General features: G+C 32.8%; 3 protein-coding genes across 7 annotated transcripts; all 3 read left to right on the forward strand.

Annotated features, from left to right (window-relative positions):
- On the forward strand, nucleotides 1-5,457 carry LOC129297216 (E3 ubiquitin-protein ligase RGLG2-like). Of its 5 annotated transcripts, none has more exons than XM_054935579.1 (12): nucleotides 5-218; nucleotides 873-1,198; nucleotides 1,560-1,644; nucleotides 1,726-1,866; nucleotides 1,989-2,102; nucleotides 2,209-2,306; nucleotides 2,597-2,676; nucleotides 2,756-2,861; nucleotides 2,958-3,085; nucleotides 3,186-3,369; nucleotides 4,572-4,628; nucleotides 4,727-5,457. In XM_054935579.1, exons 2-12 carry the CDS (start codon nucleotides 923-925, stop codon nucleotides 4,805-4,807), a joined length of 1,350 nt encoding a protein of 449 aa, XP_054791554.1. In that variant the 5' UTR covers nucleotides 5-218; nucleotides 873-922; the 3' UTR covers nucleotides 4,808-5,457. The 5 variants fall into 5 exon arrangements, with proteins under 5 accessions (XP_054791558.1, XP_054791554.1, XP_054791557.1 ...); XM_054935582.1 differs by having other exon boundaries at nucleotides 6-218; nucleotides 3,192-3,369; XM_054935581.1 differs by having other exon boundaries at nucleotides 7-218; nucleotides 3,189-3,369.
- An 8,764-nt stretch (nucleotides 5,458-14,221) lies between these two features.
- On the forward strand, nucleotides 14,222-20,323 carry LOC129297223 (pentatricopeptide repeat-containing protein At4g35850, mitochondrial-like). Its single transcript, XM_054935588.1, has 13 exons — nucleotides 14,222-14,337; nucleotides 14,455-14,590; nucleotides 14,687-14,849; nucleotides 15,711-15,776; nucleotides 15,898-15,995; nucleotides 16,252-16,369; nucleotides 16,460-16,669; nucleotides 18,055-18,131; nucleotides 18,513-18,606; nucleotides 19,313-19,378; nucleotides 19,458-19,535; nucleotides 19,635-19,736; nucleotides 19,917-20,323. The coding sequence occupies exons 1-13, from the start codon at nucleotides 14,313-14,315 to the stop codon at nucleotides 20,016-20,018; spliced, it is 1,335 nt and encodes a 444-aa protein (XP_054791563.1). The 5' UTR covers nucleotides 14,222-14,312; the 3' UTR covers nucleotides 20,019-20,323.
- Nucleotides 20,324-22,435: 2,112 nt separating this feature from the next.
- LOC129297221 (pre-rRNA-processing protein ESF2-like) lies at nucleotides 22,436-22,850 on the forward strand (the record flags this gene model as incomplete). The annotated part of the gene is made up of 1 exon (XM_054935587.1): nucleotides 22,436-22,850. A coding segment is annotated over exon 1 (415 nt), but the record flags the coding sequence as incomplete, so codon positions are not given.
- Nucleotides 22,851-22,945: the final 95 nt, after the last annotated feature.

Genomic DNA, 22,945 nt, shown 5'->3' on the forward strand with positions numbered 1-22,945 from the left:
CGCCGCCGTCGAAAAGTTCACGTGACTGCCTCTTGATTTCGGCGGAAAGAAAGGGGGCTCGCTTTCTGATGTTCCCTTATACTCCTGCGAAGGATTATTCGGGAATTCGGATCTTCAATTATTATCAGATCTACCGTTGAATATACTCTTTCCCAGCTCCGACCGCGTGAACTTTCCTCATTTCTAGACTACGCTCCATTAACATCATCATCGCTCAGGTATGGTCACAACTCACGATGGAAATTGATTGCCTAATATATTTCTTATTGCTTTCCCGAAGGAAGTGTTGTACGAGGCAAGCAGAGTTCAGATCTCATGCCGTGCAATACAATGCCGATTTTTTTTTCCTCTTTATGTTGGTTAATTGTGTGGTTGTGATAAACTGCCGCTTGCTGGAATGTTCATTTCTAATTTTCATATCTGGCTCTTGCCCTATTTCTGTTATTGCCCTTGTTTCAATATCGAAGAAGTTGGATGAGAAAGAAACCATGCATTTGTCCAAAGGAATTAGTATGCTATTTATCTATTTATATCTTTTACCAGTTGAACAAAACTTAGACTACTATTAATATTTGGAAGTGCCGTGTGTTGATTGTGTTTGGAGGCACTTGGCTTCTTTGATACATCTGGCGACTTTTTCCGCGAACTTAAGTGGAGGCTCTTTCCTTGAGTCGGTGGGTTTTGTTAATAAGTCGGTTCATAGTACAATTAAAGAATTTGCTTGGGAAGTTAGAGCTTCAGCCCCTAATATATGTTATTTCAAAGCATTTGATATTGGTTTTGAGACTATCTTGTCTGGATTCATCCTGCTTTTCCTTGGCTGTGGTCGATTCGGATTGGTTGGGTTGATTTTACTGCCTCGTATCTTGAAGGAGAGAAGCAGGTCAGGAACTATCTTTTTTAGGAAACTTGACTTGAGTTGATGGGGGGCAAAAGTTCCAAGGAGGAGAGTTGGGAGCGAGGTTCATCTTATCGTTCAACTTCGTCTTCGTCGTGGAGTTCATATCCTCAATCAGCTTATGACGGAAGTCAGAATTATGAGCCTCAACAGCCTTATTCTACGCAGCAATATTTCATCCCTCCTCGCCAAAACTATGGTCATGAACCTTATGCTACAGGCAGAGTGGCTGGCGACAACAGGAACCAGTTTGAGAGGAGGTTCTCGAGGATCGCTGATAATTACAATTCTGTGGAGGAGGTAAGAGATGCATTGATTTTCTTCAGCTGAGCATGAGACTTCTTTATTTACCTACATTACCCTTTTTGAATTATGCATAACTCAAACGATTGAGGATCATTTTGTTGTTCTTCTATTTGTTTTGGCATTTAGGAGTCTAATAGAAGAGCTAAATATTTAACTATTTGACTTTTTACCAAAAAAAAAAAACAAAAATTTAACTATTTGACTGATTGCTAGAAAGGTTCTTTCTAAGTAATATGATATGATTGAATTTGGAGGACTGTGTGTTCATTCTTCTGTCACATATATCCAATCGGATAAATTGAATTAAATACATTGAACATAAAAACACGTTGTTTATGAATATCTTCTGTTGCAGGTAACCGAAGCTCTTGCATGTGCAGGCCTCGAATCTTCCAATCTTATTGTTGGTATTGATTTCACCAAGAGCAATGAGTGGACAGGTTAAGTCATGCAATGTTTTAAACTGAAGTTAGAATTAATCAAGTGTGCTGTATTGAAATATCCTGTTCCTGGTCTTCTAGGAAAAAATTCATTTAACAGAAGAAGCTTACATCACATTGGGACAGATCTAAATCCTTATGAACAAGCAATATCCATCATTGGCAAAACCTTGGCGGGATTTGATGAGGATAATTTAATTCCTTGTTTTGGATTTGGGGATGGTATCTCTCTTAAAGTGCATACAATTTGTTTTAACAGATTTTTTTTAAAGAAGTTTTTCTTTTTATCGATTTCTATTTGAAGTTTAGAGATGATAAAAGGCATTACTTTGATGTCATGGCAGCATCAACGCATGATCAAGATGTCTTCAGTTTCTATTCAGATGAAAGATTTTGTAATGGATTTGAAGAAGTGTTGAGTCGGTATAGGGAAATTGTTCCTCACCTTCGACTTGCTGGTTATATTTCTTCTACTCTCTTTTTCTTGCTATCCATATTTTACTTGTTATTATAGATATAGATATCTAGCATTAAAGCTGTCAATACTTATGATTATTATTTCAGGCCCCACTTCATTTGCACCAGTAATTGAAATGGCCATGACCATTGTTGAGAAGAGTGGTGGTCAGTTCCATGTTTTGGTGATAATTGCAGATGGCCAGGTATTATAATCCTGGATAGACTACGTTAGTTTTTTCCCCCTTTTCTTTTTATGGGCAAAGTTATAGTCACTGATGAGCACCAAATGGAGTGAGAAACCCGTCCTAAAAAGTTAGCTATTGAGAAGGAGAACCAACATATTCAATTTGAGACTGGTTCTCGACTAGCTAAGAGGATGATATTTTAATCCATGTGACTTATTTAGTTGTCGTTTTTCTCTGTTTATTCATCAACTATTATTGTTTTTTATTATTATAAACTGTGAGCTCACGCACAATGATTTTTGCGTCAGGTAACAAGAAGTGTTAATACTGAACTTGGCAGGCTAAGTCCACAGGAGCAGAAGACTATGGATGCCATCGTTGAGGCCAGGTGATTATGTCATTTCTGCCAGAGTTTTTATTTATTCAAATTCAAATATATATTGTCTTATATGCCTACAATGTCACAGCAAATTTCCCCTTTCAATCATATTGGTTGGAGTTGGAGATGGACCATGGGACATGATGAAGGAGTTTGATGATAATATCCCAACTCGGGCCTTTGATAATTTTCAGGTAAATGATTATGGCACTGAAAAATTGTCTTAACAACTTGCTAAAAATTACTAGTTTTGTGAACTGATCTACAGCTTTTTTTTCATTCCTCTCTAGTTTGTGAATTTCACAGAGATTATGTCAAAGAACATTCCCCCATCACGAAAAGAGGCAGCGTTTGCTCTTGCAGCATTGATGGAAATTCCCTCTCAGTACAAGGCAGCTATAGAACTTAATCTTCTGGGGTAAGCATCTGGCTCCTCTCTGTTCCTGTTGGCTTTAGGTTTTGTTGACTTAATTTTCTGACAAAAAGTTTTGTGGTCATTTGCATTCATTGGTCCAAAGTAGCAGTCAAAAAAACAATGCTTCCCAGAGAGTTCCCCTCCCACCACCCACGTATGCTTCTGCATCTTTGGGAGCTTCAAAGCCTTCTCACCCTGCTAGTTTTGAGCCCAGTGTTCCTCCTTATCGTGACAACATCTCAGCTGGCACAGCTCCTCCTGTCCCGAGCTCCACTTATGACAATCAGGTACTAAGTCCCTCAAATGGAATTATATATGTCCAAAGCTTAGGTTTTTATGGAGCGAATTTGTTTTATGAATTACTTGAAATTGTGTAACAACTAACAAGAAATTTGTTTATATGTTATATTAATAAGCTTTTTATGTATTACCTTTACGTTCCTCATTGAGAAACTATGTTGTTGTTTCTTGTGCAAAAGAATTACATATAGCCACATTCTTTTCCTCACAAATCAGTTCAGCAACTGTCAATGATACAAGAAAACTGGGCAAGAATTTTGGTAGACGGTCTTAGGTTGGCTGAAAGTTAGTGGACAAGGGAGATATTTGTTTTGTAACATGGCTGTCGCTGTACCTCCATTCTTATAAATAGTTATTGTGGAGCTACTTGGTTGGTTCAAAACGAATATTCTATATTTTAGTGGGAAATGAAAAGGGCTTGAACCTATGTTTTATTTCAACAGAAAGGAGGAGAGGGGAGATATTTTAATGTCCTCTTGTTTGGTTTGATTGGAGGAGAGAGGAGAAGAGCATTAATACTGAATGAACAATTCTGCCCCTATCAAATTGAAATTCTATCTCTCTCTAAAGATGTTTAATAGTATATAATCAGGTTATAATGTAATCTAAATGTTTTAGTAATGTATTTAAAAAAATTAATAAAACATTTTTTCTTTTTGGTAAAAAACAATACATATACTAGTTATTATTATTATAAATAAAAATTACATTGTTATTGAAGGTGTATTTGAGAAACGCATGTATAGGACACAGTATAAACAAAGTATCAACAAAAGCCACATATAGCATCCAACAAAATATCGACAAGTCAGGGAGGTGGATCTGAGAAGCGCTGGTCTGGAGCAGCATTGATGAAGAGTTGAAGAAGGCTGTGCAGGGAAGGGAGTGAAATGTTTAACCAATGAGGGGAGGGGAGTGAAATCCCTCCAACCAAATGGCCTGTCAGAGTTGATATCGAGTGAAACTAGTGTGCTCTGTTAATATATCGTGTTTTATCTGGATAATTAATTTCACTTCACCCCAGCCCGTCCCTTTTGTGTTGCGATTTGGATTTTTATTTGTGATGATGCGACTAAAATCTGAAATTGCTGCTGCTGTAAATCTTCCATGATGTTGAAAATGTGGTATTTGGTGATGGAGTATTTTTCAAGGGTTTTTACAACTAAAACATTGAACTGGTCTTGTGCAGCTTTGTCCCATATGTCTGAGCAATTCAAAGGACATGGCCTTTGGATGCGGTCATCAGGTAAAAACGGTTATCAATTTCTTCTCGTAGTCGAGAATGATTAGAATCAGATGAAGAGAGTGCATTTAACACCTCGTGTTTTATGTCTTGTGTGGCAGACATGTTGTGAATGTGGACAAGATCTTCAGACGTGCCCCATCTGTAGGAGCCCTATCAATACCCGAATAAAGCTCTACTAAGCACTAGACCTTGGGATTTAACTGCCTTGCCCGCCCAAAATTCTTTGTATTCTTTTTAGATGATCATTTTTTATTGTTTGATTTGGTTGTGACTTGTGTGCGTATTTGAATCTCGGTTCGTCGGGATTAGTAGTGGAAGTTACCATCCCATCTTGTACAGCAGCATGTTTGAGTGTTTTTTTTTTTTTTTGGGGACTCGAGAGAAGTGACAATTTGATACGAAAAAACACTGAATTTTTGTAGTCACATGGTCGTAATGATATGGTCGAACTTGAAACAGGATAGAGGGAAGGAGCTGTTCCTTCGGCGAATCATACACATTTTTGCCTAACAGCCAGTTCATTATGTGGCACGTGGAAGGTCAGTCCCTCGTGGTCGTGCCGTCGTGGGCGTCCCTTACACTGTTCCACCACCCACACGCTACAATGACACCAAACCTGGTGCTAGAAAATGTCATGCAATTCTTTAAAATTTCTGCTCTTGCACATGAACAAGTAGATTTTCCTCCTTTGGATTTTGATTTTGTAAGAGTGATACGCATTCAAAGGACCGGGTGTCGGCCATCTTGGCTAGGGTATGCAACTCCCATGGCATCATCATGCAAAATACTTCAGTTAGTCTTATTTATAAATCAGGTTAAAATTTAATTTTATCTCTCTATATATTTTTTAAAAGTGTTGAATATTTTATACTCTTAAATAGGATAATTTTATCTTTAAATTATTTTTCTAGGAATAAAAATTTTTTTTTATTAGTTAACCATTAATTTTTTTTTCTGCTAATGTAGTTTGTGTGTTGAGTCCATTCACAATAACATGTAGGATTTTAACAATGTTTTTTAGCATTAATTTGTCTTTAAATTATTTTTATAGGAGTGCTGAATGCTCTAATTTTTTTTAGGAGTGTTGGGCACTTTAAAATTTTGTTAAAATAAAATTTATTAAATATTATTAAAATATTAAGTATTTTAATATTTAATAATGTAAATATTATTATTTAAAAAATTACACCACTCAACTTGATATTTTAATATTTTTGATATTTTATAATTTTATATTAAAAACGAAAGGAATGAACCTTCAAATTAATGAAAGGGTTTTTTCTTCCTATTTTTTTATTTTTCTTTTGTTACGTAATTTTTTTAACACATGAATACAATAAGAGATATTTTTCACTTAAATATGTTTGTTGGCATATTGTTGGTCTTGATTTGTTATCTTTTTTATTTTACTCTTAACACTACAATGTACATATAATATTAAATTTGTAAATATTTTGAAGGAAGATTGTTAGTTGATAAACAAATTATAAAAAATGACTTAAAAATTAAAGAAATGTAACAAATATTAAAAATATAAGTAAGTTCTAATATGCACAAAAGACATAATAATTTGAGCACTGTTTCAGATAAAAGATTGAATATCGATATATAAAAAAAAAGAAGTAATGTTAGTTTGAATTGTTAATATTTAAAAAGTAATTTATAAATTTTAAATGAATATTTATATATAGTAATATTTAAATTATTTAATACAAAAACATTTAATACTTTAGCAATATTTATTAAATTTTATTTTAATAAAACTTTGAGGTACTTAGTGCCCCTAAAAAAGATTTTAGAGTGCCCAAAACTCTTGAAAAAAGAGTTTAGTGACAAATTAGCATTAAAGAACATGGTCAAAATTTTACTAGTCACTATAAGTGGGCCCCACATACATGCCACATCAGTAGAAAATAATAAGTTTCTGGACATCAAAAAAATATTTTAAGAGAAAAATTGTTTCACTCAAGAGTGCAGGGTACCCAAGGCAGCTAAAAAATAACTATAGAAGTAAAATTGAACCTTAACCTTTATAAATTTATAAAGCAAGAGGAGATTTTTTTGGGGTCCTATTTATAAATTATATTGTTTCATTGTTATCACAAATTTTTCATTTTATTTCCCCTTAAATGTTAGCGAAAGAAAAAATGTTATTAAAATGTGTATATTTAATAAAAATAAAATTTTCATTTAACTTTTAGACAGAGTTAGTAAATTTTAAAATTGTCCTTTGTATTTTATTGAAAAATAATTTATAAATAAAAATAGAAGAATATGAATAATATCTCTCTCTTTCAAATATAATTTGGTTTCTTTTCATTTTTTTCTCTAATATACTTTTTAAGAGAGAGAGATTGAATTGACATCAAGCACCTTTGGTCACTTATATAGTATTTATTTACTCTTTTCATTTCAAGTGTAAGAGAAAATAACTAATTTACATGGTTTAATAAAGTTGATCACATATAATAATTCTATTTGAAATTAAAAAATCAAACTAAATTATCCTTGTAATTAATAAAATAAATTCATCTAATGAAAATAAACATTGAACTTATGAGAAGCAATTTGAAAAAATGTAATAAATATTTTTAAAAATTCATAATTTTGTTTACAATTAAAAAAAACATGACTTTCAGTCTTCACACTTTGTACACAATTTGTTATTGATCTTTACACTTTATTTTCAATGTTATAAGTTCTTGCAATTTTTTCTGTTTGTATTTTAGATCCCTACACTTTTAAATGGGTGCTAACATGGCATCAACAATATTAATTATGCTGATGTTAACACTGTTAATTATATGGTGACACTTCAATTAGTGATAAATGTGTATTTTTTTGGAAAAAGAAAAAGAAAAGCTTATGTGTATTTTTAATAATTATTATATATTTAAGTAGGATTCAAGGCCATAAAAAAATATCATGTAACATCCCAATTTAAATTTTAATAGTTAATTTAGGTTAATAAAAATTTAAAAAAAAATTTAGAGGTAAGCAAATTAGTAGGAGATGATTATTAAATCTAACTTAGGATATAATTCTAAAATAAATAAAATATATAATTAATTAATTAAAAAAATTAATTAAATTATTATTATTATTATTAAAAAAATAATAAGAAAAGGTATGAGAAAGGGGAAGGAAAGAAAGAAGAAAAGAGACCAGCTTTCGGCACGTCCGCATGCAATGATCATACATATAAAATAATAATAATAAAAAAAAGAGGAGGAGGAATGAAGTTTTCGACGTAAGTACGATGTACATAGATATATAAAAAGAAGGAAAGGAAAGCAAAAAGGAAATGTGGGACCCACATGTTTTTTTTAAAACAACAAATGTCCTCTTCCCTTTCATTTTCCTTCTCTTCTCACTTCTCTTCCGCGCACAAACAGAACAAGCGACTATGAGCAAGTTCATCAACGTAGCGTGTTTAAGTTTTAAAGGTGGGACTTCCTAATAGGATAATTAGGGTGAGATTTTAAGCTTTTTAAGTTTAAATAAGTGTTTTAAAAATTTTTCTTATTCATCTAGCTCCTTTAATTTCTAATTTTGTGATGGTGAAAAATTTAAGATTTGAAAGAGGGATGAATTTATGTTGAATAAATATAGTTTTTGAGGTTGTTAGTAGTATAATAAATATTCTAGAGTATAAATTAGTTGATGATCTTTGAATTTGTGGCTTATGGATCAAATTCTAAATTAGATCTGAAAATATATGTTGATTTATTGAGGTTTAGATGATTATTTGGGATGAGAAATAAATTATTATGGCTATAAGATTATGATTATAAGCTAGAGACTTAATTTTTAATTTTTAGATATTTTAGGTGTGAATTTATAAAATAAAAAAAATTTGATAATAGAAATTAGTTTAGAAGTTGATTTTTAGATTATTAATGTTTATTGATGACTAAAAGAGGAGTTAAAAATTTTACTTAATATTATTAACTCTAGATTTGTATTAAAATTAAGATTAGGAATTATGTTACATTTTTAATTCTATTATTAGAATTATTTTATTAGTTTCAAAAATTGAAACTAATATTTATAAATAATATGTTATTTGTAGATTGTATTATTGGTGAAGATTATAGTGGGAGAGAAATTGTAAGGAATAATTTATTGAAAAAGCCACAAGGTAATCATGTTTTTAATTTGTAATTAGTGTAACTTCATATTAATTGGGTGATTATTGAGAAAATTATGAATTTTATAATATTGTATAATTGTGCAATATTATTATGAATTTGTTTGATTATTGTGGAAGGTGTTAGGAGACATGCTATTGTTGTTGTATTTATATGCCACGTGATACGCCCCTATTGGAGCTCAATAGGTGGTTTATAAGGGTTCGGGCTAATCTACTTCTAGTCGGATAATTTAGCACCAAGTGAGGGCTACGGCTCGAGGTTAATGGAGGGATATAAGGATGGTTGTTTATGCATATTGTAATATTTCTTATATTTTGTTGGAATTATATTATTTTTAATTCTCACTTAGTAAGTACACACTTAACTGTTTGTACACACTATTATAAATTGACTTTGGTTACTAGAACTTTTGAGTCTCATTATGTGGTTAATAATTTTCAGGAGAAGAGCCACGAGTGACACATGGAGAAGTCCCAGAGGCTTAGTGGCATAAATTCACTGTCTCTTTTGGGTATTTGATTTATGATTTATAATGTCTTATATTGTCAATATTAGGGCTTTTTGTTTATTGTCAATTATATGAATATATAAATGTAATCATGCCTTTTAAACTATTTCTATTTTTGGTACAATTTGGATGACTGTAATTTTAATATTTGGTTTACTTTGAATTGGTTAAAATGGCATGATTATAAGGCCAAATAATTGGCTTGTGTTAAAAATCAATTAAATTATTTATTTTACTTGTTGGGAGTATAAAAATGGACAAATGTAATTTAGTTTACTTGTTGGGAGTATAGGGATGGACAAATGTGATTTAGCCTAGTGGCATGTGGGAGGTAAAAATTTATCTGAAATGTTATATTGTGTAAGTTAAAGCCAATTATAAAATATTTTATATTGAAATTATTGATATAAAAATATGTTGGGTGGCTGTAACCCAACTATGATTGAGTTAAATTATTAAAAAAAAATTTAGTGTGTTCCATGTCATGTGTCTATTTTTGGGTTTATTACAATTATGTGTTTCAAGGTACATTTTCTATGATTTTGTATTCCAAAGTCAAGTTTGGGGCTAGATTTACAATGGTTTATTGCTTTTTAATGTATATAAAATATATTATTCCGGTTTGAAGTTAGAACAAAATTTTTTCACTTTTTAGTTATTAAAAAAATAATTTCTTGGGTCTTATTTACAGGACATATTTCAGAAGAAATTTTTGATTCAAAATATAAAACACTTTGTAATAATTAAATTACTTTTTTTAATTTTACTCTTTATTGATTAATATGAAAGTAATTAATATAGTTGCATCATTATTTAAAATCAAGGATAAAAATGAAAGTACATATCATTTTTTTATGATATAAAAAAAACTAACTTTTTTAAGATATATGAAATAGTTAAAAGTGTCTTATAATAAGAATTGGAGGGAGTACATACCAACTTTTCTTTCTTTTTTTTTCCAAAAAAAATATACATCAGCCACTAACTAACACATTACCATATAATTAATTATGCTATTATTTACATCAATATAATTAACACTATTAATGCCATGTCAACATCATCTAAAAGTATGAAAATTTAAAATATAGATGAAAAAAACTGTAGAGACTTGAAACATTAAAAATAAAGTATAGTGACTAATAACAAATCATGTATAAAGTGTGAGGATTAAAAATTATATTTTTTCTTAAAATAAAAAACAGAGAGACATATAACAGATTCTTTTATATTCAAAAATAGAGGAAAGATATGATATTTTAATCATTTTATGGAATGGATTGATGATAAAACTGAAATATCAATTAAAAGAGAATTCACGATTTTTTTAGTTTCTATTTTAAAAAATAGTTTTTTAAAGAAAAAATAAAAATAAAAACTTGTTTTGATAAATGTTTTGAATTTAATTATTTTCAAAACTATTATCATTTTTTTAAAAAAATAAGAAAATTTAAACTTCTTAAAGTTTTTTTCATTTTATTTTTTATATTTTTAAAATATAATTATTGTATTTGATTATTAAAAATTATAATTATATTGATCAATGATTATTGTAAGCTGCCACCATTAACAATAAGTGACTATTACTATAGGCCAATTTTTTAATTTTAAAATTATTTTTAAATTAATACAATCAAATAGGTTTTCTTTTTATTCTGTTTTACAAAACAATTTTAAACAAAAAATGAAAATCCAAACTAAAAAGTAAAGTCATGTTACTTTTTTTTCCCTTCTATAGGAAGACACGATTATAATAAATTTAAAAAGTAATGTTATATTATCTTTTCTTTTTTTCAAATGATGCTTTTGAAAATATTTTTTAAATATTGTCTAAAAAGTTGCATCGTAGTTTATAAATAAGATTAAATAGAGCTTATAGAATGTTCCTTATAAATAGGATTGGAGGGGATATTATGCAATAATTATAAAAAGGAATAAAAGATGTAGCATTCTCTCAAATTTTATTTAAGTTACTTTCAAATTTTAACATGTTTAACTAAAATTAAGTAAAACTTTAAAATTCATTAATTATACCTAAAAATTTAATAAGTTTTTAACATCACTTTTATTAAATATTTATATTTTAATAATATTTTTTTCACAAACACTTAATGAAAGGTAAAAATAAAAATTTATAACAAAAAATTAATAACATGCCTTATAAATAAAATTAAAAAATATTTTTTATTTGTTTTTTAAATAGAGTCAAGAGTAGTCCACCAATATGTGATAATATGAATTTCAGCCAGAGAACTTGAAGACCTTATGACTAAAAGAAATACTTGAAGAGCTTCGAGGGAAAAAAGAGAGAAATTAATTTTTTAATTTTTCAAATTTTAATTCAGTTAAGATCTAATTCTTCAATTATAATTTAACATAACTCAGTCCTTCAATTTTTATACGTTCAAAATTTTAGTCCCTACTGTTAATTAATGATTTATATTCTCTCCCAAGTAATTTAATGTAGCACAAATGATTCTTAACAAAATTAAAATTGCTCTAACTTAGCTCCATGTTAGACTCTAAACTCCATATCAGAATACCAAAAAAAAAAAAACAAGTATGGAGCTGGAGGTTTTCCCAGAAACAGAACACAGGGGTGAGATGACAAGAGTGGCTTAGATCAAGAAGGCGAGCAAGATGGGCGAGGAAACAAACGAGATTAGCAACAAGCGATCGGTAGGCTGGGGATCTCCACCATTTTTGAAAAACCTTCTCCTCCATTTTTCATCAGTTATCTTTGTCATTCTTCTCTATAGATCAAAAACCAACACCACCGGTGATGAACAAAAGATAAACAACAAATCAATATATAGAAAATCAATGTGGCTTATTGGTAAGCTTTATTTTTCCTATTTTTTTTATCTGAATCTGTTTTTTTTATTGGATTAGGTAGAGATTTGATTTAGTCTCCTCCATTGATTTGGGTTTCCTTCTCCATTGATCTCAATCAACATTCCAAACATGAGTTTCTTTCTGTTACTCTTCGCAAATGCATGGGTTATACCAAATAATATAATGAAAGTAAAATATCGTTCTCTTTATGATTAGTTTAAAAACAACTATTAAATGAAAAAACCAAGTGAGTTTAAGTAATTTGAGTCAAAACATAATTAGATGAAAATGATATTGCAAACTAAATTAACACTAGAAAATAAAGAAAAGCAATTGATTGATAAACTTCAAGAATAAATTGGGACCTAGGATTATTTATTCTTTTTGCATTTTATAGCACTAAAATTATCTCCTCTCATAAATGTTTTTTGGGTTCTAAAAATATTGGAACAAGTTCTTCCAAATCATAAACAAGTATTTGGTTAAATTAATCATTCAGTCTTCTGTTACAATTAATAAAACTAAATTTTAGATACCAACTCTAATGTGATTATGTAAGGCTAGCAAACATATTTTCATCTTACTAGCAAAACTATCCATTTAACATGCAAATATCAATTTTTTCCCACTATTTTACCTAAGTTCTACACTTAATATAGTGTTCTTAAGCATTAATTGAGTGAATCCAACATCTTAATGATGGTCAAATATTCAGAAGCATTAAAAAAATAGTAAAATAAAAACATATATGACATTAATAATAAAAAAGTAGAGGAACTTGGTGTTAATCCATATAAGGGTTTAAATAATTCTAACGCAAAGAGCTTAGCTACCCATAAACATCAAAAAGTTACAAATATACAAAATATTCATAGTCATAACAGGATTACAAGAAGAGAAATAAAGAAGAAATAAAAGAACTAAATAAATCAAGTTTCAAATGTCTTCAAAGTTTTAACTCTTGAATCAAACTCATTAAAAGCTCAAATTCTAACACAACAAAGCTCTCAAAGTGTCTTTAAGTGTGTATAATGCATTTTGGATCGAGCTAGCAACATATATGCATCATACCCGAGTATTTTTAGATAAATAAAATGAAGCATTTTGTTGACAGTGGTAAAAATCACAAATGATAGTCTTAATTTTGGGACGAATTTATCAATTTTGTACTGTTTTTGTTGTTAATGAAACTTATCCTTTATATATTTAATTTTTTCAATCAAAAGCTTTTCAAAAGCATCAATAAAGGTCCAGGAATGCATATAATCAAACTTTAAATTAAAATAATATAAATTAAGCTCAAAAATATCAAATTAAACCAAGTATGCAACCTAAAAAAATGCACATTTTTCTAGTCTGGTTAATCAAAATATATACAATTGAGATAAAATATATCAAAATTAAAAAAATTTGATGAAATGACATGAAATCTTAAAAGTTAATGCCTTCTCTGTCAAACTGAATCATCATTCATGAGTGTGTTTTGATTCCATCAATGCTTCAGTTCTCCTCGTGCTCTTCTTTTCTTCTCTGTCAATCCATTCTTCTACCTTCATGTTCTTCTCCCTGAATCTATTTTATGCGTTTATGTTCTTCTTTGTTCAAGATTATTCCCCATCCTTCAATTCTATTAAAAAAAAGCCCCATGCAATTGAGTTGGGAGCTAATGTCAACAATTTTAACGGTATTATAAACGATTTTTGCCACATAGGCTAACTAAGAGGTGAGCTTTAAATGACTAGGACAAAAATATAAAGTGATGGAAAGCTTGAGAATTGAGTTGTTAGTAAGTTAAGAGTTTAAAGATTGAATTGTATCTAATTATATTTAAAGGATTGAGTTATAATTGAATTAAAATTTAAAGGATTAAAATGTTTTTTTTTTTTTTTAAGAAAAATTTGCGATGATTCATTATTTTGTGGTTCGGGCCACCGTGATGATCCATTTCTAAGCTTTATTTTGTCGCAGAATCTCATAAGCTCATATGAGAAGGTAGAAATTGAAAATCTCAAAATGCAACACGGGTCACAAGCCTAGTCACTGGGCTTACAGGAAAGGTTCCTCGAACAATCCTGAGCCCAACAAACCACTTGATCGGTAATTGGGAAAAGCCGTCAGAATCCAAGGGTTAAGAGAAAAACACAAGCAAAGAGCCACGACTCTGGACTCATCCATCGCTCCTCGACCATGAAGCTCCTTCGCTCCATCATCGGTAGTCCACCTTCTCTCTATTCATTTCTATACAGAGATGTGAACGGAAGAAGCTCAGCGACACATTACGGACTCTGCGATAATCTTACATGAATTCATGCCCATATTGTTTTTTCAGGCCAGCAAGGATCATTGGTCCGGGTCGCTGGACGCCGATACTTCGCTGCTTCCACAGAAGAGTACTCTAAAAGAAATTATGCCAATAACGTCTCTGAGTATAATACTGTAGTCGGCTCCCTTACCGCTCAAAGAAGGTCCTCTGTTTTTATCTTTCAGAGTTTCAGTTAAGCGAAAGCTTTCATGTTTCCAATTTCTATATCTGGTTCACTGGGTATTCAATTCTTTCATAGGCATTTCTTGTTGAGGGACGTGTATGATGATATGATGCTCGATGGAGTGCAGCCTATTCGGGACACTTTTCATTCGTTCATTGTTGGAACCATGAAAGGCTCTCGCTTGCAAGACGCATTCTTCTTCAGGGACCAAATGAAAGTCATGGGTTTGACCCCTGATGTATATAACTGAAATCTATGTCTTGTGGTCTTTCTTCATATGTCTGCCTGCGCACTATTTTGTACCTGCTATCTAATACTAATTGGCGTTAAATGATGTAATCGGCAGCCTTTCTCTGGACCAACTCCTAAACATTCAAAATGTTTGCTAAAAACTGGCTACGTGGTTGCCTTTGTTCACGATAGGAAGGAGCCAATTTGGTTGCTTGAAGTTTACTTATAATTTTCGCGATACAAACTGGATATATTGATATTCCTAATTCCTAATACTTTAGCATTATGCCTTGCAAAAGTATGTCTAAGAGTCTTCTACAGTAAGCTTAAATATTTTGACCGTGCTAAGGTAACCCTTTGCTCTCTCCCAATTGAAACAGCTTCTAGATGATGGAAATCTAAAGCTTCCTTTATAATTTTTTTTAATTAAGTTTATGTATATTGAATGATAATTTAGCTGCGCATGTTTTGTCATTCTTTATACTTTCATGCTTGCATGGAATGGAAAAAATGATTATTTTTGTGTGGCAACTGCAAGTAAAAAGAAACATGACTTGAGTTGAGAGCAAGACCACATTTGGCGAGGCCAAAGGTGGGCATTTAGAATTAAATTGTAGCAACAATGCCTATGAGTGATTTCATGCTTGCACTGCGTCATCAATCAGCTTATCAACTCTCATACGAAGTCAGTCTATTCCTTTTTTGGGAGTTGAGTAATGTAATTGTTCTTTTGTTTTCTCATAAAGCATTTTGGTTCCTGTCAAATGAATGCTATGTGCCCCGTGAAACTTGTTGCCTGTTAATTGCATAAATTTTCTTTTGTGGTCTCAAAATTCTATATCTATGACGTGTAAAATCAATGTCATAGGTTACTTTATACAACTTTCTCATTTCAACTTGTGGGAAATGCAAGAACTCTGATAAGGCTATACAGGTATGAGCCACCATCAACTTGTTGACACGCCTTCTTGGAATTCTGCAATATTAAAAGTGGTTATTGGTCTCTTTTCTCTTAATGCACAATGATTTTCGTCTTTTATCCCTTACAAATGAAGATTTTGGAGGAGATGAAGCACATGGAAGTAAAGCCCAATGTGCAAACCTACATCTGCTTGCTACATGCTTGTGCAGCTGGTGGCCGATTAGATCGAGTGTATGCTAAAGCCTTTTCTCTTATGACCTAATAATTCATTCACTAAAAGTTGCTCAGTTTGGTGGGATTCATTTTTGCAAAGCTTAGTGTTTTATGTTTCACTATTGCTGTTTGATGTTACTCCTGAACAAATGCAGCCTGGCAGCCTACAATGTATATCCTTCTTTTGAAATTCCTAAGGGCATTAACAAAGTTTCTACTTAAAAGTAATTTTTTTTTTCAAAATGGTATACTATGTAAACTCTTATTGATCCAGGTATGCAATTGTCCGTGACATGACTGCAGCTGGCCTTGGATTAAACAAGTTTTGCTATGCTGGGCTTATAGTTGCACACGAGAACAAGACACCTGTGACAGATGATTTTGCCACAAAAGTAACACGAATTTTTTCTTTTTTCTGCCATGTATTGATGTTCAAGTTCCTCAGAAATTCTTAAACTTATAATTAAAAATGCTTGGAAAAGGTCATTGAGTTTGTGGAGCGATCAAAGATGTGGTCTTCAGTTGAAAGTGACAGTGTCAATGCTGAGAATGTTATGATGGGTGTTTCAGATGAGGAGTTATACAACTTGCCAACAGCAGAATATGTTCATAGACGTGGTGGATTTTTGGCTAGACAATTAACTGCATATCATACTGCATTTCATGCTTCTGCTGATCTAAAAAATGTTGAGGTAAAAGTCATTGTGTGTTTTGTTATTTTTATCTGACTTGTCTGATATATAGTTCTTCCTCTATCTTCTGTCTCACACTGTTTTAGTTCTGTATGTGACATAAGTTAATTAAATCACATGATGAGAGATATTGAAATATAATTATGGAACTAATGTCACATTCCATGATTTTTCAAGAAGTTACGATGGTCTTGAACTTTCCAAAATCCTCCAAAAGTCTCTTGATTAACCTTGAGAAGGCTAGAGTGTGTAAGACAATTCTAGTAGAATTCTTAAGATAGAGTCTAGAGAACTCCTTGTAAATATCTATATATTTGTTGTAAAATATCTTGTAGGGATTTCCAAGAGAATCACCAATAACCATAGGATTGAATTAATCTCCACCATCCATTAAAGAGGCGGGAACATTCTAGATATAAGAGGAGGTCTATAAATATTTCTACTCTCCTCATTTGTAACCATCTTTGAGTTCTCAAAGCAATACAATTCTCACATTTCCCAAATTCTCTCAATCATCCTTTGCTTTCAAGACTTCCATCCCTCAACTTTGCCAAAGTATCTTTTTACTTGCAAGTCAGGTTTACTTAGCATCTTCTAGCGAGGAGTGTCTAAGTACTGCACGGATCGAAAGACTAGTCTTGTGACACTAAACCTTGTAGATACGTGTCTGCATGATATCATTATTGTTTTGCGTGTTTACTTGCTGCAAAGGAAATCAGGGTAATGCTGCTCTCTTTTAGTTTATAATTCTCAAAAATGCACTTATGTGCCATCCTATTAAAGGAAGGCTTTTAGACAGTTTCCTCATTGTTTGTCATGCATATGTTGGACACAGATTAAGTTAACAAAAGAGGGGCAACTGAGCTAGGGATTCGAATTGGTGGTATGCTTACTGTCATGAAGAGTGAATTCTACTGGCATGTGGCCTCCAAACTCCTATCAGCTTTCACACTTACAAGCCTCCTGCAGGGATGTAAATAAGCAGTTATCCTGGCCATTAAAATCAGAGCAGACCTCTTTTTCCCCCTAAAAAAAGATCCTATCACCATTACCAGCCCCATAATGAGCTGAGATTCAAGTGATGGAATGACCATTACTTTGGTTATACAAGCATGAATAGTGCTGCATCATTGCATTACTTTGGTCATATCACTTGATGTTTATTGAATAGAGTTAGTAGACTTGAAAACCAAGACTGACAGAACTTTGATGACCAAACACAATTGCTTCACCCGGTTCACTTTGGACTTTCTCCATGCCTGTTCATGCGTGACTTGGTTTCTTTTTTTAATATTCAGATTCATGTTTCTTAAAAATAATTTTATATCTCTTTATTTCAAAATCTCTTTTGAAAAATTTCAATTCTTCATTTTTGATTGTGGCAGCTGACAGATACTCTTTTAGAGATGCTAAAAAAGGAAGGGATAATTCCTGATACCTATATCGTCATGCAAGTAATTAGGTGAGGATTTCATGATTATTAATTTCAGAAGCTTTACTGTTTAATAACTTGAAAACTTCCGGAATGCCTTAGTTTGACTTCTCATTTGTCTGTCAATTAATTAAAGCAGTGTGGTGACTCATGTTTGTTTTCATGTGCTAATCATTTGAACCACTTGAGAATTGATTGATTGCCTTTTGCAAGTCTTTTGGTGTATGTCATGGTCCAAAATTTCAGTGTTATTAACTTACTCTGGAGCCAGTATTAATAATGTGGCAAGCCTTTCACCTTGCTGTTGTTTTATTCTCCTGGTATACGTTTGCCAATTCTATTATTAAATAATCCAATTTATCACTGATTAATTGTTGTTGTTGTTGTATCATGATTACCGATTTTATACAGGTGCTATTTACATGCTGGAGACCTTGATCGTGGTCTTCAAACATTTGAAGACTACGTGAAATCAGGAAAGCCTCTTGCTCCAGAACTTTATGTGGTGAGTTTGTCTAAGTCTCTGTTATTTATCTTGTTCTTTGGTGTCTTTGGTTTGATTCAAAAAGCTTGGACTTGACCTTGAACTTACCAAGTCCAAGGGACCAGATAGTTTTTCATGAACTCTGATACATCTTATATTGTATTTGATCCTAAGTATATTGGGTCATCTCTATGTAGTTAATCAGTCTCTTTTGTAGCAGCTGCTGTTTTCCCCTGTTATTTCATGCCCTCTCTACTTGTTAGAGTGCGGGGAACAAATATCATTCTTGGGTTTTAGAGGACTCGATGTTAAGCATATTTATCTGCTAAATAGTGCATAGCTGCACAATGCCGTTAGTTGCATGAGGAGATTTCTGTCTGCGTCAGTTGAAGTTTTGTCTGCATACGTTGAAGTGACATTATCTGCAAGTTTTATTCTTTCCACATATTTGTAGCAATAGGTGGTGTTATATTACGAGGGTGGCAGCCAATCTCTACTTGCTACTTGTCTTCGCCACTTTTATCTAGTGTTCAATCCTTCGACTTCCATTTATGGTATATTTGGCCGATAGTTATGTATTTATTCATGGTAACTTCAATTTTGGCTGCTCTCCTGTTGGCTTTCATTTCTTTTGAAGTCAGTTTATGTTAAATCAATGCTCTCTTGTTTCTCTTGTTATGATTCGTTCAAAGAGCACACTTATTTATGCAAACCATCATTGGTGCAGACACTTGCAGAAGGTGCGATGATTGGGCACACTCCAAAGGGAATGCAAATTGCTCAAGACACGCTGGCATGTTGCTCTAACTTCAGTCATTCTGATTACATAAATTATTTAGACTATTAGCTGACCATTAATCTATAATGTTTAGGTAAATATGACTTCAAGGAACTTTTTCTTGAATCCCAAGATGGGAAGTGATCTCCTGCTTGTAGCTGCTGGTGAGAAGGTACTCACGTTCCTTTTGTTTTGGGCTTTGGAGGAGATATGTTATATTTGCTGCCCATATTTTAAATGAGTGGTCGGGTGATTTTTGTTTGAACTGCAGACTGGGGGATATACTACTGCTAACTACATATGGGACCTGATGCGAGCTCGTAAAATAGTCCCTTCATTCCCTGCCTTAGAAGCTTATTACCAAGGGTTAAAAGTGAGCTTGCGGCCTCAATGTTGATTGAATATTCTGTTTGCTTTCAATATTTCTTGATAGTTTGTGAAATCACATTTGTTCTTGCTACGCAAAATTGCATAATTCGGTCTCTGTTGGGTATAGTTACTGTTTAGCTGTCTTACATGTAAACTGAATCCTTATTTGTTGTTTGGCATGTAGGAACGTGAGATTCCTGAAGACGATCCCAGACTTCTTTTGGTGTCCAGAACTTGTGATAACCTCCGCGGAAGATTCGGTCCGAGGACACCACAAGCTGGATAGATCACCACTCTTGCTTGATTGTAACGAGTTCTGCTAGATGTTTCTGGACGTATTTGACGAGAGAATCCAGAAATGGTAAAATGGTTCATCCAATTGATGCTTGAGCTAGCGTGGGGCTTGGATGGGTTGACCCTAGGGTGTCATGTAGACTTTCCAATGAACGCAGGCACTTCAAGTATTCATTTAGAGAAAACTAAGATAAGCTCTTCCTCCTAATATTTACTGGGAGACTCTATCTTGATATGGAATAACTTTGTTTCATCATCTGATAGTTGACATCAGGTAGCGTGAGTTTCGTATTTTTATTTTTTTCCAATTTGAAGGTATATGATCGGCTAACTAATTTGATGGAAGACGTCTTTTTGATTGGGATCCAGGTGTATAAATTTGTTCCGGTGTGAAGATGATTTAAAAGGTCTCCAACAATTTCGTTTACTCAATAGTGCCTCGATTACTGGGTTAATCCCTTGACTTCGTTCACGGTTAAATCCGTTGAAATTTCATTTGTAATATTGGGTAGTTTCTTGATAATTTTGAAAATTAGCTATGATTTAATCTAATGTTTTCTTTAGGGAGAATAATAGATAGGTTTCAAGGGGATCAATTAATTTAAATTAAGTCTTAATTAATTTTAAAGTGTTAAATTTTAGGAATTTGCAGATTTAATTTTTAAATTTATTATTTTATTGTGATGAATTTATAATTTACATTTTAAAGTCTAAAAAAAAAATTTATTTATTTTTCAATTATTTTAAAATTTGATATATAAGTTATAAATTTTATTATAATAAAATTGTAAAATTGAGAGTTAAATTTATAAATTTTTAAAGATTAGTGATTTGAAATTGGTTGGGATTTTATTTGAATTAATTAGTTTTCTTGGACTTATATGTTATTCTCCTTTCTCTTTATAACTCAATTAACTACGATTTTGAAAATCTGATCTTAGTTGAAATTAATTTTTTTTAATGGACTTGGTGAAATGCTTGCCCATTTTGTTGATTTTGCCAGGGCTATATATCTAAAAGAGATCAGATGGAGACATTGTGATAATACATCCGGGGATCAACAACATGAGGCACTGCAAATTGTCCAAGGATTTGGCCTGGAAACTTCGAAAGGGCTAAACAGGGGCCCAATAAAAAAGGAACAGCTATGTGAATGACCAAAAAAATTCAGGCAAAAGAAAAAGAAGACAGAGAGAGAGAGAGAGAAATTGCATTTATTTTTCCCCAACAAAACGCATGGACCGGTCCGGATGACTGAACCGTCACCGGAAAGAAAATAATTTGGTTAAACCATTTGGCCCAATTGACCTGCTTTGAACCGGGCTGGTTTTAAAGAGCCGGGAAATAACGGAACCCGGAACGGACATTTGTGGGTGGGCAGGTCTTTGAAGGGGCAAAATTGGTATTTGAAAAATTGGAAAACCCTGCTTTGAACCGGGCCTCTCCCCCTCGTCTTCGCAGTCGCTCTCCCTCTCCCTTGTTTGCCTCCAGGCCTTGGGTCTCACCCTCGCCGTCTCAGCAACGCATCACTCAGTCTCAACTCTGGGTCGGCGTCGATCGGCCTTCTTTCTATTCCGCCCTTCTTCATTCTTCGTCTTCTTCAACGGTGGCAGAGTAGCAGACTGGGAGTGGGAGCTCGACTCGAGTTCGTCTTCGTCTTCTTCACTCTTCACTAAGCTCAGCATCGATCGACGTTTACGTTCTTCACTCTTCTCTCACCTTCGTTTCCTCCTTCACCCTTCTCATCTTCGTCTTATCCTCCCACTTCCAGGTTAGATTCTTCGCGATGCTTCTCTTCTTTTTCTCTGCTATTTGAAAAATTATTCAATCCGATTGCGTGGCCATTTGATTGATCTTGTGATCTTTGGTTCTGAATGCTACCAAAATTAGCTTCAGTTTATTTTTAATGTTCTGATAGCTTTTATGCATTAAAGGGGTGTTTGTCTTTAAGAAGGGCGATGCTACATTATCACCAACTTCCATTGTAGAAAGAAAATTTCCGCTGCATCTACACAAATTGTTTTACATGTTGTGGGGTTATTGTGCTGGCAACTAGAACATATTGTGAATTTGTGGTGGTGTTGTATTAATAACTTGATGTAGTGTGTGTGTGTTTTTTTTTTTTTCCAAATTATTAGGTTACAAGTTCGACCGCCGGTTGAACCATGAGATATGTGGCCCGCTGACATTTTCGTTTCGTTGTCCGGTCTGAGTTTTAATACAATGCTTCCTCCTCACCACCAGCTTCCACTTCCGCAGTCGGCTTAAGAACCCTGACATACGCAAAGAGACTCACGAACACTCACTTCTCCCTCCCTCCTGTATTTTCGTGCACGTATTTTCTGATTGAAAATTGAAATCCACTTTCTCCCCTGCTCTTGCACTTAAAATTCATTATTCGTTCCTAAAATGAAAAAGCGAAAATCGAAGGAAGCTTCCAGTTCGGAAACCCTGGGAGAACATCTCCAGGCCGATGATGAGACTCTTCAACGCGAGGCCTCTCCAATTTACGGTGAAGAAGAGGAAGTTGCTGTAAGTCCCCAAATAAAGAGGAAGAGGAAGAAGAAACTTTTGGAGGGTAACTCTGGGTTGCGCTGGAGGAAAAGGAGATTAATGCTTCGAAGGAAACCGGTTCACATTCCTATGATGAGAAAACGGGTGCCAAAAAAAAAAATAAAGAAGCGGTTGTTGAAGGAGGCAGAGAAGGCCGATAAGCGTGGTGTCTGCTATTTGAGTCGGATTCCCCCGCATATGGACCATCTAAAGCTTCGGCGTATTCTCTCTCCATACGGTGACATTCAAAGGATTTATCTTGCTCCTGAAGGTGATATCCTTCTAGTTCATTATTGATACTTAATTAATCTCTTTTAACGCTCTAACCAGAACATGGATTGTGACTAACTACGGACTTTACTGAAT

The sequence above is a fragment of the Prosopis cineraria genome, unplaced genomic scaffold (assembly GCF_029017545.1).
Source record: "Prosopis cineraria cultivar Desert tree isolate PC_DT_omini unplaced genomic scaffold, ASM2901754v1 PC469, whole genome shotgun sequence".
In the NCBI taxonomy this organism is placed as follows: Eukaryota; Viridiplantae; Streptophyta; class Magnoliopsida; order Fabales; family Fabaceae; genus Prosopis; species Prosopis cineraria.

Coding starts and splice junctions, on each gene's coding strand:
- LOC129297216 (XM_054935579.1), top strand. CDS start 923: ATGGGGGGCAAAAGTTCCAAGGAGGAGAGTTGGGAGCGAGGTTCATCT. Junction 1,645..1,725: donor CAAGAGCAATGAGTGGACAG/GTTAAGTCATGC, acceptor CTGGTCTTCTAG/GAAAAAATTCATTTAACAGA. Junction 3,086..3,185: donor ATAGAACTTAATCTTCTGGG/GTAAGCATCTGG, acceptor ATTGGTCCAAAG/TAGCAGTCAAAAAAACAATG.
- LOC129297223 (XM_054935588.1), top strand. CDS start 14,313: ATGAAGCTCCTTCGCTCCATCATCG. Junction 19,379..19,457: donor AAATTGCTCAAGACACGCTG/GCATGTTGCTCT, acceptor TATAATGTTTAG/GTAAATATGACTTCAAGGAA. Junction 19,536..19,634: donor TTGTAGCTGCTGGTGAGAAG/GTACTCACGTTC, acceptor TTTGAACTGCAG/ACTGGGGGATATACTACTGC.